The 13,900-nt window shown below is 36.4% G+C and overlaps 1 protein-coding gene across 2 annotated transcripts; it reads right to left on the reverse strand.

Moving 5' to 3' along the window:
• Positions 1-5,693: 5,693 nt before the first annotated feature.
• On the reverse strand, positions 5,694-13,078 carry LOC122080641 (probable jasmonic acid carboxyl methyltransferase 1). Of its 2 annotated transcripts, none has more exons than XM_042647443.1 (2): positions 12,421-13,078; positions 5,694-6,164 (listed from the first exon to the last, which is right to left on the reverse strand). In XM_042647443.1, exons 1-2 carry the CDS (start codon positions 12,796-12,798, stop codon positions 5,802-5,804), a joined length of 741 nt encoding a protein of 246 aa, XP_042503377.1. In that variant the 5' UTR covers positions 12,799-13,078; the 3' UTR covers positions 5,694-5,801. The 2 variants fall into 2 exon arrangements, 1 of the variants encoding a protein (XP_042503377.1); XR_006140855.1 differs by lacking the exon at positions 5,694-6,164 and adding an exon at positions 9,319-10,070.
• Positions 13,079-13,900: the final 822 nt, after the last annotated feature.

The raw sequence follows: 13,900 nt of genomic DNA on the forward strand, positions 1-13,900 counted from the left end.
TGAATTCAGAGACCATTTCTATTGTTGTGCTTCCTAAATATTGGGGCTTGTCCAAAAAAGGGTCCATCATGATTACCACTTCTTGATTTGAGAAGAAGAAAAAGGGAAAAACGAGAATCAACAGAAAATGAGAAGAAGAAAAAGAGGAACAGAAAAGAAACCCTAAAAAGTGGTGGAGATAAAGAATTGAAGCTGGAGAGAATGGCTGCAATTTCCCAGCAAGATTACCTAGAAGGAAAATATTACACTGTAATCTTCTTCTCCCTCTTGGGTTTTGAGCCTGCCTCTTCTCTTTCTTTCTTTTTGTTCAGTAAAAAAATATCAAATTTAATGTAGCAAGTTCTGTGAATGCCTCTTGTTAGATAGATTTAATTCTTGACAAAATCCGATCTTTGTCACAAACGAACAAGGGATAAGTGAGTGATAATGAAAAATCAAATTTAATTTGTTAAATGAATAACTACTACGGTTAATATACATTTACCAAATATATTCCCATAATTGGTTTCTTCCAATCTCTTATAGCTTTTTCATTTGAAATTCTTCATACAACATCCAAATATTTAACGACATACATTGAAATTAAGTGAGGGAGAGAAATGGTGTGTGCTGAATACTTTGAGCAATAAATTTAAATACCAAACATCATGCTATCAGTGTGGTTCTGTATATTTATTGTTCACACTTCACACTAAAATTATGGATTCGGTTTTTCTGGGAACAAGGATTTAATCATCAATATTGATTTGGATCGAATTGGATCGGACCATTGTAGATTAGTCACCTCTACCCTTAGTTTACATTAGAAAAAAAGGTATATTTTTGTTCGATTTTACTCTTAAACCGATACTTGTAACCAATCCAGATTGGTTAGGACTTCGAATTGATCTCAATCGATACTATACCGATACCTAGAACCATGGTTGGGAGAGAAAAGAAACTAATGTAGAGAACTAGTGGCAGACTGCTTCACAAATTTCTGATTCACAATTCAGCATTTATACAGCTCTCTCTCTCTCTAGCCCTTTAGCCTTTTTTTTTTTTTTTTTTTTAATAAAATTTGGCTTTGTCCGCACAAGTCCTTTTGTGTTGACTTAGGAATAAGAGCAACTCCGCTTGATCTTTGGATCGATTATCGTTATGGATAAGTATTTTGTTTTGTGGGCGATTGGACTTCTTAACCCTTTAAAATAGGGGTATCAACGGGATGGTTCGGCCCCGATTTGTTTCAGTGTGAGAATGATAAAACTGAAATTGAATCAGTGAGGAAATTTTGGTTTCAATTTGATTTTAGTTTTGACGCAGTTTGATTTTGATTTTATTTTGGTTTTTTCTATCACTTTGTAATCGAATTGGTTTCGATCTTTTGGCTGATTTGGCATTGATTTTCCTTACAAATTTATGTAAAACTTGGTTAGGTCAATGAATTTTGGACTATTTTCGGTTTTTTACCAATTTGGTTTTGGTTTTGGTCTAAGCTTTGAGTCGATTCTAGTTTGGTTTCGATCCATTTGGTTTCCAATGCAATTCGGTTTGTTATATAGGGGTTGCAATATCCCAAATCGAAACTGGCCTGATAAACCTTCAATTTGATTTGATCCAGATTCAATCGGCTTGATCCAAAGCGATTTTAGTGATTCAGTTTAGGTATTGACACCCTTTATTAAACATATTTTGGACCTTCTAATGCTTCAATTCCTGTCCAAAACTTCAAATGCAATTGGAAGTTTTGTGGAATTAAAATATTTCTACAAAACTGCATTATATAGGTAGGTTGGAAAACTTGTAAGCTTCATAGCTTTCGATGCATTTTTTACCATTTATACTCAAGTTTGGTTGGAATTTGACGAGTGAGATGGGTCGGGTTTCTTTACACAATTTGTTAGGTTTTCATTGAGCCAATTTGTGATTGAAACAAGTGATCATAAATCCAAACATCAAAATGGGTAGACAGTCTGTGCTTGGAAAAGTATTGTGATTGAGACTGACTAAAAAAAAAAAAATGAAAAAATAATGTCAAGGAAGCAATAGCCTGTAGGGTTTTAAAAATTGGGAATGGGTACGATGAGTCGGCTGATTCGGATTGAATTGGCCATGAACGGTCCAGTCGATTTGGCTTATACTCGCCAATTCTACTATGTTTCCGACTGATTCTAGCTGATTTTAATCAATTCATATTGGAATAGGCACAGCCCGATTCAATCCACAATTCTATTTTTTAAACTCTGATGGCATGAGTACTGGAAAAATTAACAAAGTATGCACAGCATACTATTTTCCTCATTTCGCTTGCTTATGTTTATTTTTAAAATTATGTCAATTTCATTTTATTTAGAAAAATGTAATAAGATAAAGAGCAAAATGACCCAAAAAAAAAAATTGAGGTCAAGAATGTGAATCGTTTTTCTTCATTAGAGATGTAATTTGAATCGGATATAACAGTATCATAATTCTAATATATAACTACATTTTATTGCTATAAGCATAATGCAAAAGTAGGGCTGGGCACCAGGGTGGGTTTTAAGGGTGTTAGTCAGTTCGGTTTCGGTTTAAACGGTGTAAATCGGTTCGGTTCACATTTATTTGACTAAAACCATAACCGCACCATTTACTAAACGGTTCCATTTTCTGAAACCGTGATCGTTTAGTAAATGGTTTCGATTTTCATGGTTTATAAATGGTGTCAGTTTCATGATTTTAAACGGTTTCGATTTCAGTTTATTTCATACGGTTTGTAAAACGGTTCACAATCGATTTGTTATAACTTGAAACCATCTCTAAACTGAAGATCATAAGCTTATCAAAAAATAATTGGCAACCACAAATAAGAGATTCTATATTAACTATTGTATGTCTTAATTTGATAATCTAATGCTACTTCTTTGCATGGTCATTCTCAAACATTTATAACTAATATCATACAACATCCAAATCCAGCATTCTACAACATAAAATATTAAAATGATAGGTGGTTCAGCCAAAACACCCCATCTATGATAACGTAATATCATAGTAACATATATGGATTACAAATTCATGATCTAAAGACTAAACTTGAACTGAATTGCAATAAATCATGCCAAAGCAGGATCGACACTTAATTTAATTGTTAATTGTTATACGGATTACTGCCCCTTCTTTATTTAATTGTTATACGGATTAATCGGATCGGTTTAAACAGTTTTAAGCGGTTCGGTTTAAACGGTTTCAATTTGATTTGAAACCAATGGGTTCCGTGGCTAAAACCGATCTGACCCATTTAGCTAATCGGCCTGAAACTTGAAACCATAACCGCACCATTTACTAAACGGTTTTGCGGTTTCGGTGTAAACGGATCGATTCGGTTTCAGTTACAAATTCACATCCTTAGTGGGTTTACCGATATGTGTTTTAGAAATTTTGGACCCAGAGTTGGGCTTGAGAGACAATGTAGGTAACTTGGAATCCCAGCCAATGCACTAACTAGCTACCCGGTACTCCTACTCCTTATCCGAGCATTGTCTAGTGTTCTCACAAATAAACACACGCATTTATGGGGTAGGTCAATCCTTTCACGTTCAGATGTGTTTGGATTTGAAGAATGCTAGATGGACAGGGTTCTTTTCTCATATTATTTATTATCACTTTGTTATCCTATGTTTTTAATAAATCACTGATGATGAGTTTCATATTTTCTTAAACTCTCTACTTATTTAAAATCTATAAATATACGTCTAAGTGGCCAAAGTCCTTTCAATAGAGCATATTTTTCTTTATTGTGAGTTTTTCTAAAAAAAAATATGAGCAGCTTCATCTTTGGGCATTCCGACGGATTTATTTATTTATTTATTTATTTTTTTAAGAATGTTATTTTGTGCTTCTTTCAAGAGAATCGGACGCACGCACTCGCAGGCAGCCATTCAGAGAATCGGACGCAAGCGCTTGCCGCCAACAAGGAGGGAGTAGCGCATGGCTTCGTGGATCTTGAGCGGGTCTTTGAGGGAAACAGCGTCTTCGAGGGCTTGATTCACGGAAGCTCCTTTCTGAAGCATGTAAGCTTTGAAATTGAAGCCCGCCTGAGCTGCCTGACTGCCTCCATATCCAGGCTTTCTCCTCCTTTCAACCTCTCTTCCTCCTTGATGACATGAACTGCAATATTGGAAGCAGAAGAAGAAATGATAGCTCGTCTCGACCTTGAAGAGAAAGACATGGGCAACCTCCACAAAGGGCTAACCATCGAGTAAGTTGGGGATCTGGGTCTCCCTGCATGATTAAATATCGAGCAGGCTTGAACCCATGAACCTAAATTCACAGAGTTCATCGTTCTTTGTCGAATTGGATTTTACTTTCCTTAACCGAGAAGAAGCAGAAGATGAAGCAGCAGAGCGAAACTCAAACTAAACAAACTGATACAATTAAACTGAAAGAGACACACACAGAGACAGAAGGGTGGAGGGGGAGGGGGAGGGGTCGGTTTGCAATTAAGTTGTCCTGTGAGAAATTGCAGTTTCTCAATCCATTTTGAGTCCTCTGCAAAAAATGGAATCTTAATGGAGATCTGCTGCTGTACTAGCAAGGGCAATGAATGTAGTTTGTTTCAAAACTTTCTAGTGGACTTTCCAAGAAAGCTTCAACGCCTAGGGTGTGCAACACACCAACACGATAATCACCATCACCCTCTCTCTCTCTCTTTCTCTCGTTGGCTTTCACAGGTCAGAAAGGAGCATGTGAATGGAAGCTAAAACCGGTTCTTCCTTCAAACATAATCTTGCAAAGTTGCTTTAAAACATTGTAGCACTTACCCAAATAATCGCTGCCCACAAAGAAAAAGTTCCACATCCCATTATTCGAAACCAATTGTGGCACTCACCGAGTGGAGTAGATGATTGGAAAATCTAGGGTTTTCATGATTCTCAGATTCATTTTCTTTTCCGTGAGTGGAGGTTAGGGATAATGAGGGATTTGGGTAAAATATGAATTAGACATATGTTTTAGTGAAAATGGCACAACAGTCATTTCAATTCCTCACTTAATAACGATTGAAGGCAGGGGGTCTGAGTATAATTTGGTATTATGCAAGTGGTATCTCTCTAATAGTGGTATTCTCTAGGGGGTGACACTCTAAATTATCCTTTATATAATTAATAAAGATAATGGTATCTCATTAAGTGCTGATTATGTAATGACAGAAAATACCATTGATGCATGTATTCGGAGGCTTCTCATAGGCGTACAGCAGGCGAGAGACATAGTATGGCTACTTGGGCAGGTTTGGAGCGACTCTAATGAATTGAAACAATTATCTTTTAATTTGAGTACCACATCAGTGCCTTTGAGCAAAGTACCGCTTTTTTAGGCTTATCTAGACTTGTTTGAACCCATTTTCTGTTTTAGGCCTAGCAATGATATGGTACTTCTAATGCAAGTTATTGTTTTATGGGTGATTGAGAAATGATCTCATTTCACTAACCTTAACTCCTATAATGTTGTATTTTCCACCTTATCTGTGTAATGAAGTTTTTCTTTACTCTATCAAAAAAAAAAAGAAAAGTGGCCAAGTCCTTCATCTTGGAAGGCCGGTTCTTGTCAGAGTGAACAGAAACGGAATTGTATGATGCGGCAAATAATCCCCTCCATATGCCTTCATAAGCTATAGAAAACAGGATTTCAAATAAAAGGCAACATTAACCACCCCGTTTAAATCCTAGCTGATCTATTTTCAAAGTGCCATGATGCATTTCTGATAGAAATGAGTACATCCTTATTACTTCTAATAGAAATGACTTGATTAACATACTAAGCCTCTTCAAAGTCCCAAAGCTTCATTTCCCTCTCAAGGAAATGACAAAATTAGCGTTCTTAGCCTCCACCTTTGAGAGGTGGTCACTAATATTCACCATGTACCTACTGAGCAAAATATCAATTATAGCTTCCCCAAAGTGATAAGCCATCAAGGGTTCTACCACTGCTCTTATACACTTTGCCATTTTCTGTGCACTTATAAATCTATCAAACATGAAGCTTTTTTTGTCATCATTGTCACTCCCATCCCCATTGACATCAAAGATATGCAGCTGATCAAGATAAAACGATCCTTCCACACAAACTACGTCATCTAATTCTTTGCGACTAGGCATATAGAAAGGCAAATTGAATGAATCCACTTGAGCTTCTTCAATGAGACCCTATGAATCCACTTGAGCTTCTTCAATGAGACCCTAAATCAAATGAAGAAAATTTTAATAAATTGAACATGAAGAAAATCAATGGTAATTAAACATGAATTTGTAGGATTTATCTACATGGTAAGCACTAAGCATATATATACCTCTGAGACCAAGTTATTTAGTGCCTTAGACAATAGCTCGAAAAATTAACCCTCTTTGCCTAAGGGATCTTCATTTCTCCTACCTAACATTGATATAACCATTCTCCCTCCTGGTGTTATTTCCTTGGAGCGTAAGCTAAGAAATAACGAGAAGTCTTTTTGCAATTGCTCTAAGTACGCTTTGAACACACTAGGAGGACTTGTTGTTGCCAAGTAAATGTTCCCCTTATTGTTACTTTCAACTGTTAGAGGAACCTATAGTATGCATCAAGATTAAGAAATATATCAACACTTGTATGAATGTGTATGATAGTAAGGATATTCATTCTGTAATACAATGAATTTTTTATAGTCTAGCTCCATTGCCTCTACGATATAATTCTGTCGTTATATATTTGGCAGTTGGGACATATATCTTACCGTCACAACCTTTGAGATGGAATTTTCTGTTGTTACTGGGATTGAATTTTACATCTATTACGACGGATTACTTTCTGTCCCTAAATAAACCATTCGAGACGAATACAACTGTGTCGCAATATATGGGACAGAAATATTACCGTCCCAATATTTGAGACGGAATTTTTCCATCGCTATTATGATTGAATTTTACATATATTACAACGGATTACTTTTTGTACCTAAATAAATTATTAGATACGGAAAAATTTTTGTCGCAATATATGGGACAGAATTATTACTGTCCCAATATTTGAGGCGAAAATTTTCCATCGCAATCATGATTGAATTTTATATCTATTACAACGGATTGCTTTCTGTCCGTTAAATAAACCAATCGAGACGGATACAGTTCTGTCGCAATATATGGGATAGAAATATTACCATCCCAATATTTGAGACGGAATTTTTCCGTCACTATTATAATTAAATTTTATATCTCCTACGATGAATTTTAATTGAATTTATATCTATTACGATGGATTTTTTCCGTCACTAAATAAATCATTTGGGATAGAAATAGTTGCGTTGCTACATATCTAATAGTATAACACAAAATAAAATGTGTTAAATTCGAAAAATATATTTATCATTGGAGACGGAAATTTTCCATCGCAAAATTGGAGATGGATAACTATCTGTCTCTAAATTAAAGAAATTTTCAAATTTGCACGCTCAAATCTCTGAATCACGTTAAATTCAAACAAATCGAAATATAGATGATTACTTCAATACATATTTATCATTGAAGACGAATATTTTCGTTGCAAAATTGGAGAGAGATAATTAGTTGTACCTAAATTAAAGATATTATTCCTCCAAAATCCGAGCCCTAATTCCCTTCCCACTTGCTGTGCGCTCAAATCTCTCCAAAATCCCATTTTCGTATCAATGCTTTCTCTCTCCTCTACAAACCCACATCTCTCCGAACTCCCATGTTGTTGAGATTTAGGACCTCCTTTACCTTCGCATTCACTGATTCAAGAGGGGAAGGAGACAAGAATCGAGAAGGAGAAGAAGAATCTACGCAGGAGAAGGTTTCAGAGAGAGAGAGAGTGATCACAGGAGAAGGGGATTCAGAGAGAAGGAGATCACAGGATTAGGGGTTTCAAAGAGAAGAAAGATAGCTGAGAGAGAAAGAGAAGGTTCCAGGGAGAAAAATCGCAGGTTAAAGGTGAGGGAACCCATTTTATCTGATGGTGCAGTCTCCTTTAGTTACTACTCAGCAGCAATTTGGGGTAGTCAACTGGCAAGTTGCGAGGCCTCCATTATTACCTGTTTCATATGTGCAAGGGGTGTATGGTCCTGTGGTGCTTCCTCCAGGGTTGGTACCAGTTCCGACCTAGGGTCCTTATCCTGTGCGTGAATAAAAACATTTTCCTTTCTTCTGGTATTCAACAAACATTTACAGTTTCTTATTGGGTTGTTAGTCCATCTAAAGCAGGGACCTGTTAGTCCAGTAGCATCTCCTACCGCTAAACACACTGTTGGAGCAGGTTCAATTTATGGAGTGTCACAACTATCTCCCTCAGAACCTGTGTATCCAGGACCTTACCAGATGCTACCTTCCTCTGCTGGACCTACTAGCAGCACTCAGAAGGAACACTCAAATCCTGAAAGACCTGGTCAACTTGAATGCCAGTACTATGTGAGAATAGGAGAATGTAAATTTGGTTCCACGTGTAGATATCATCATCCGCGGGAATGGATTTCACCAAGAACAAATTGTGTCCTCAGTCATATGGGTCTCCCTCTACGTTCGGTAAGTGTTACATTGATAACTCTTTGCTTATTCCTTTATTTAAGGTGAGAGTTTGGATTGTTTATTTTCTTGTGACTGAGAATTCCCACAACTAGATTCATGGTGTTCATTTAATAAAATAACTTTGTGACATACTCTTTTGAATATCAATTGTCTTTCCATTTTTCACATTCTTTTTTGTTTAATTATTTGAATGTCTGCACAACTTCACATTCAAGCAATTCTAACAAATTTAGCTACCAAGGGAACTGGTTGTTGGTTTGGTACAGAGGTTCTTGTCCCTTTTTATACTTTGTTCTGTGCAAATGTTGAAACTTTTGGTTTTGGATTCTGTTTTCAATCTAAATGCCCCCCTCTTTTGGGTAGAAATCTGGAATTCCCTTTAGATGGGGAATTATCTCCTAATTCTTGTCATGTGATGCAAGAGTAGTTGGAAGATGGTAGCTTGTGCATTGCCTTCAACATGTCATTTTGAGGTTCTATTATTTGAGTATTAATCTCTCTAAAGTGAAAATCTAGGGAATTAGAAGATATAGTACATGCGATAAAGCAAGTAGTAATGTGAAAATGTTGGAATTGCTCGTTTTGGTTTGTGTCCTTTATAAAAATGCCCCCCCTGAATGTGGTTCTGATATTTATTAACCAATACCAACAAGACCAAATATCCAGATTAAAGAGAAATTGCATAAAACAAAATCAATAATTTAGATGGCCAGATAATGCAGGTTGAGTTCTCCTCTAATGGCCTAGAATATATGACTGCTGAGAATTTCAACCTGATTCATGGGTTGGATACTTGGATCTGCTGGAATGATTGGAGTATGAGACCTCAAGTTTGACTAGTAACTGATCTTTTTGACATCGGGTTTCAGATTCAATACACCCAATAGTAGATGTGAGACCCAACAAATCAACAAATATCAGTTATTAAATAACCTCCCAAAATAGCAAGTATTGAATCCAACTTGGAATAGGAATATGGCATTCAACCAGAAAAATCAAAACTTGATTGTTGGAGAGAGTTAAGAGCACTGACTGAAGATGTATGGAATCAAAAAGTGGATCAGACCTGTATATGACCTATTATCAGAAATTTCACAAAGAGTAGGAAAGTTATATTGTGGGTACTGCTTGTTCTACTGCAAGATATGATTGTGTAGCAATACTGCTGTAAGTTTAATAGAATTGACAAGAGAAGAGTACAAGAGAATAAAAGAACTGCAATCTGGGCTTCTCATTGCAAAGTTTGATTGGTTCACCACAAAAGACAGTTTTAAGTAGACTTGGATACTCCCTAGCTGTTCACCCTTAATTACAAGCCATTCCATACTTCTAAAAATCTTTAAAAAAAAATAAGATAACAACTTAAGTTGAACCCGTGAACCACTGGTTCAACAAGAACTTTTTAAACACTTAAAATCAAATGAAAGCAACTTAAACTAAAACAAAGTGGGCCCAGGCCATGTAAGCGTGCTTAGATTAGGGCTAGGCCACATTAGGCCTGTTTCTTCTTGGACTTCCTCTGTTGTTAAATCTTCAGTTCTGCATCACCCTTATTCGGTTAGAAAATCTAAATTTCCCTTGAGATGGGGAATTATCGACTAATTCTTTTTCATGTGATGCAAGACTAGTTGGAAGTGCTAGCTTGTACACTGCCTTCATCAACATGTGTTTGCAGGTTCTATTAATTGAGTATTGATTTGACTCGATAAAGTAAAGATCTAGAGAAATGGAAGATATACTACAAGTGATAAAGCAAGTAGAAATGTGGTTCATACGATAAATTTTCCTAAAAGAGATGATTATATAGAACCACCAGTTTCTGTTGTAGAAGCTTTGAAAGCTGGTGTAGGTACGTCGATATAAAATTTGTTGGGGACCCTTTATGCCATGCATCTATTTTTGCATATTATTGGATGTATCAGTTCCATTGCAATTTGTGAAAATCAAAAAATTAAAATGAATTACTCACCAGATGGATGATCTCAGTTTGGCTGTGCTGTCTCTGCTGATGTTGTGTTTTCAGGTGCCACATTATGTCTCCTAGTTGTGTTTTTTCTTTCTATTTGTAGTTTCTTGTTAATTTTTAGCCTGAATATCCACCCAATTTTTTGTGTTTAAGAGGAAACCCTTTTCTCATTCCAGCAATATGTTTCTTAAATCAATGATTGCAAGAAACTTGTTACTTGTTGCTCTGTGCTTTCATTTAATGTGGTAAAATTTGAAAAATGAGAGAAGGGTGGGGGAGGGGGAGGGTGGCTACTAGTGATGGGCTTTGGCTTATTCAGAAGCATATAGCTGCTACTAGGGATGGACTTTGGCTCACTCAAAGGCATATAGCTATGTATATTGGAAATATTTTTTTATTATTTATTTATTTATTTGTATATCTTTAAGGATTTAAGGTGGGGTTTTCTGCATTAGATGGATAACTAGACAAGGTTTGCATACCAGTTCACTGGATAGTTTCTTCAAGAGTTTCAGTTGGCATTTAGCAGGGGGAGAATGATGTGCCCTTGTTTAGTTTTCTTTCGCTATTTATGTTGCCTTGTGTATTAGCCCTTGCTCAAATCAGAGTGGGTGAAGGTAGGTTTTTGGAGGATTGTTTTTGTATTAGGATTGTCCCTTCATTCACTGTTCTAGTTTTGAAAACAAATCAATGTTAGTGTTACCTTATTTCACTAATACTCTAAATGGTTCAAATTGTCTATGTACAATAATCTAATGGTTTCTTTGATGGAATCACATTCACAGGTTGAAGTGGCTACAATATATTATTGAATGTTAACGACGAAAATATTTGGGGGAAAAAAATAGTTTTATCTATCATTATGTTTGATGACGATGTAAAATTTAAATTTGTATAGATTTATCTCAAGTTATTAATTTTGGATGATGTAAATATTAAATGTCTACTTGGATCTACTAATGTGTAATAACAGAGTAATATATGTAGACAAAAAACAAATATTTTTTTTTATTTACTTTTAGACCTTTAGCGACGGATTTTTACTGTCCCTAAAGAACAACCGTTTTTAAGATAGAATCTTCCATCCCAATTGACAATAGTTTATGACAGTAAAAATCTGTCTCAAATAATATAGGCTCTTTTGTGATAGAAATAAATTGTCACTACATGGCCATGGCAACATCCTATTTGTGACAGAAAATTCTGTCTCTTATTTTTCTTTTTGCGACGGAAATATCCATCGCAAAAAATGTCGCAATTGACCCCTTAGAGACGGAAAAATTTATCCGTCTCTAAAATTATGCGACGGCAGTTGTGTGACGGAAATTTTTACTGTCCCTAAAGGGTATTAACGACAATATTTTAATATTTGAGACAAAATTTCCATCCCAAAAACCCATTTTTCTTGTAGTTATACGCTCATCGCCCACACATGCCATTTTTTCATCTATAAATGCCCTTCTATATATGCACTCTAAATGACAGTAAGAAGGACATGTGTAGAGTGATGATGTACATGCACTGTACTTGCAGTAGAACCAGTCATCTGTCATCTGGATGTATAATTGGCCATCCAGAAGACCCCAATTATTACAGTTTTAATGGGGGAATCCACCTGGCACCGATGTCTCTTGAAATATCATACCTTTCTTACTATCTCCCTTAATTTCTATGATAGGATTTTTTTTTTTTAACCAAAAAAAAGAAAAATCTCTTCCTTAGTAGGTAAGTTCTCCTCATGTCTATCCCTTAATCAATGGATATCATGCATGTAATTCTTGTATATATATCATCACATGTGAAATCAATATAATCAAAAGAATTTTTCTCAAGCTAACGTTGAAGTTTTACTTGGTATCATAGGGATGCAAGAGTTCAATGGTATGTGGTAGAGAAGGTGGAGAAATTAGTTAAGTTGCAAACCTGAGAGAGCCAATGAACTCTATAGGAGGAATGAAGGAAGTCTATGGTATTACTTGGAAAAAGCCAATCATAGAAAGAACCAGGTAATCCTGTGATGGAACATGGTCCAAAATTTTCACCCTTCTCCTTCTTTAGTTGCTCATAGAAGGCCAGCAAGGTCTTGAAAATGTTGTTGAAGTCATTACTTGGTAGATCATTAAGGAACACTTGGAATTCAGGTGTTTTACAATTCAACTGATGACATGTTTCATCAATAGCCTCAATGATCTCTGAGATCACTAGTAGGGTGTTCGGCCCTGAAGGGCACCCCAAATCTGCAACCCTTAAACTTCGAGGAAAGTTGGTGGTATAAAAATCTGAAATGCTCCCAATCACCATTGGCTTTGCCTTGGTTATCACTAGTTTTGCAAATACCCAAGTTCAAATTTCTTAGAACAAATGTAACTGAGAGAGAGAGAGAGAGAGAGAGAGAGAGAGAGAGAGAGAGAGAGAGAGAGAGAAGAGAGAGAGAGAGAGAGAGAACTTGAAGATTGGAGTTTGTAGCATAGCTAGTCTCTCCATTGCCCGAATTCATGTGAAGAACTTGTTGGACTTCCATGTCTTCGCAAGTCTAAGTAGTTCTCAGCAAGCTAAGATTGGTAGCTAGATAGCTAAGTACTGGCTTGGAAATTTGAAGCTATTTTTTTCTTCTATTTATAAGCTCTTTTGGGCATCTTCCCGTTTATCACGTTTGGCCCATGTCAGAACGTGTTGAGAACTGAAACTAATTTTGGCCTTATATGAAGACCAAATGTGCAACATGTGGCAGCCGCATCCTCCACTGTGTGACAAGAGTCATGACTCATGTGCAAAGGTGTTAATGATAAGGAATATGTAACAAATTCAAATAGTTCTGGATAGAATAGTACACCAGTAGGAGACGTTCTCTTTGTGCTTTCCCTGATCATATTTGGTAGGGTTTTGTATTGTATATATATATATATATATATCAATCACGTTCAATCACGTGTAAGTGTTTACAGCCACTACGACTCATTAAGGACTCATCTACATTTGGTTACAATTTGTTAGAATTTGACTAAGACTCAACTACATACATTGGGTGCAAGTTGCGTATGGGTTGAGGTGTCTCTTGATCTACAGGATTTCACGAGAGAGAGTCCTTGCTCGGTAGGACTTGTGTGCATGGGATATCCGTAATACGCCCCCGCAAGTGAAGCGGCCAGAAATGGACATTGAGCTTGTCCCTAAGATTGCAAAAGCGCGGGGTAGGGAGACCTTTGATCATGATATCGGCTCTCTAGTCCGAGCTAGCAACAAACCGTATGCATAGTCTACCTGTGGCTACCTGTTCACATACAAAATAAAAATCGATTTCAATGTGTTTTGTACGTGCATGGAAGAGGGGGTTGGCCACTAGGTAGGTTGCGCCATTGCTATCACAGTAAAGCATTAGCGGGGAGGAGGAAACACCAAGATC

The sequence above is a fragment of the Macadamia integrifolia genome, chromosome 6 (assembly GCF_013358625.1).
Source record: "Macadamia integrifolia cultivar HAES 741 chromosome 6, SCU_Mint_v3, whole genome shotgun sequence".
In the NCBI taxonomy this organism is placed as follows: domain Eukaryota; kingdom Viridiplantae; phylum Streptophyta; class Magnoliopsida; order Proteales; family Proteaceae; genus Macadamia; species Macadamia integrifolia.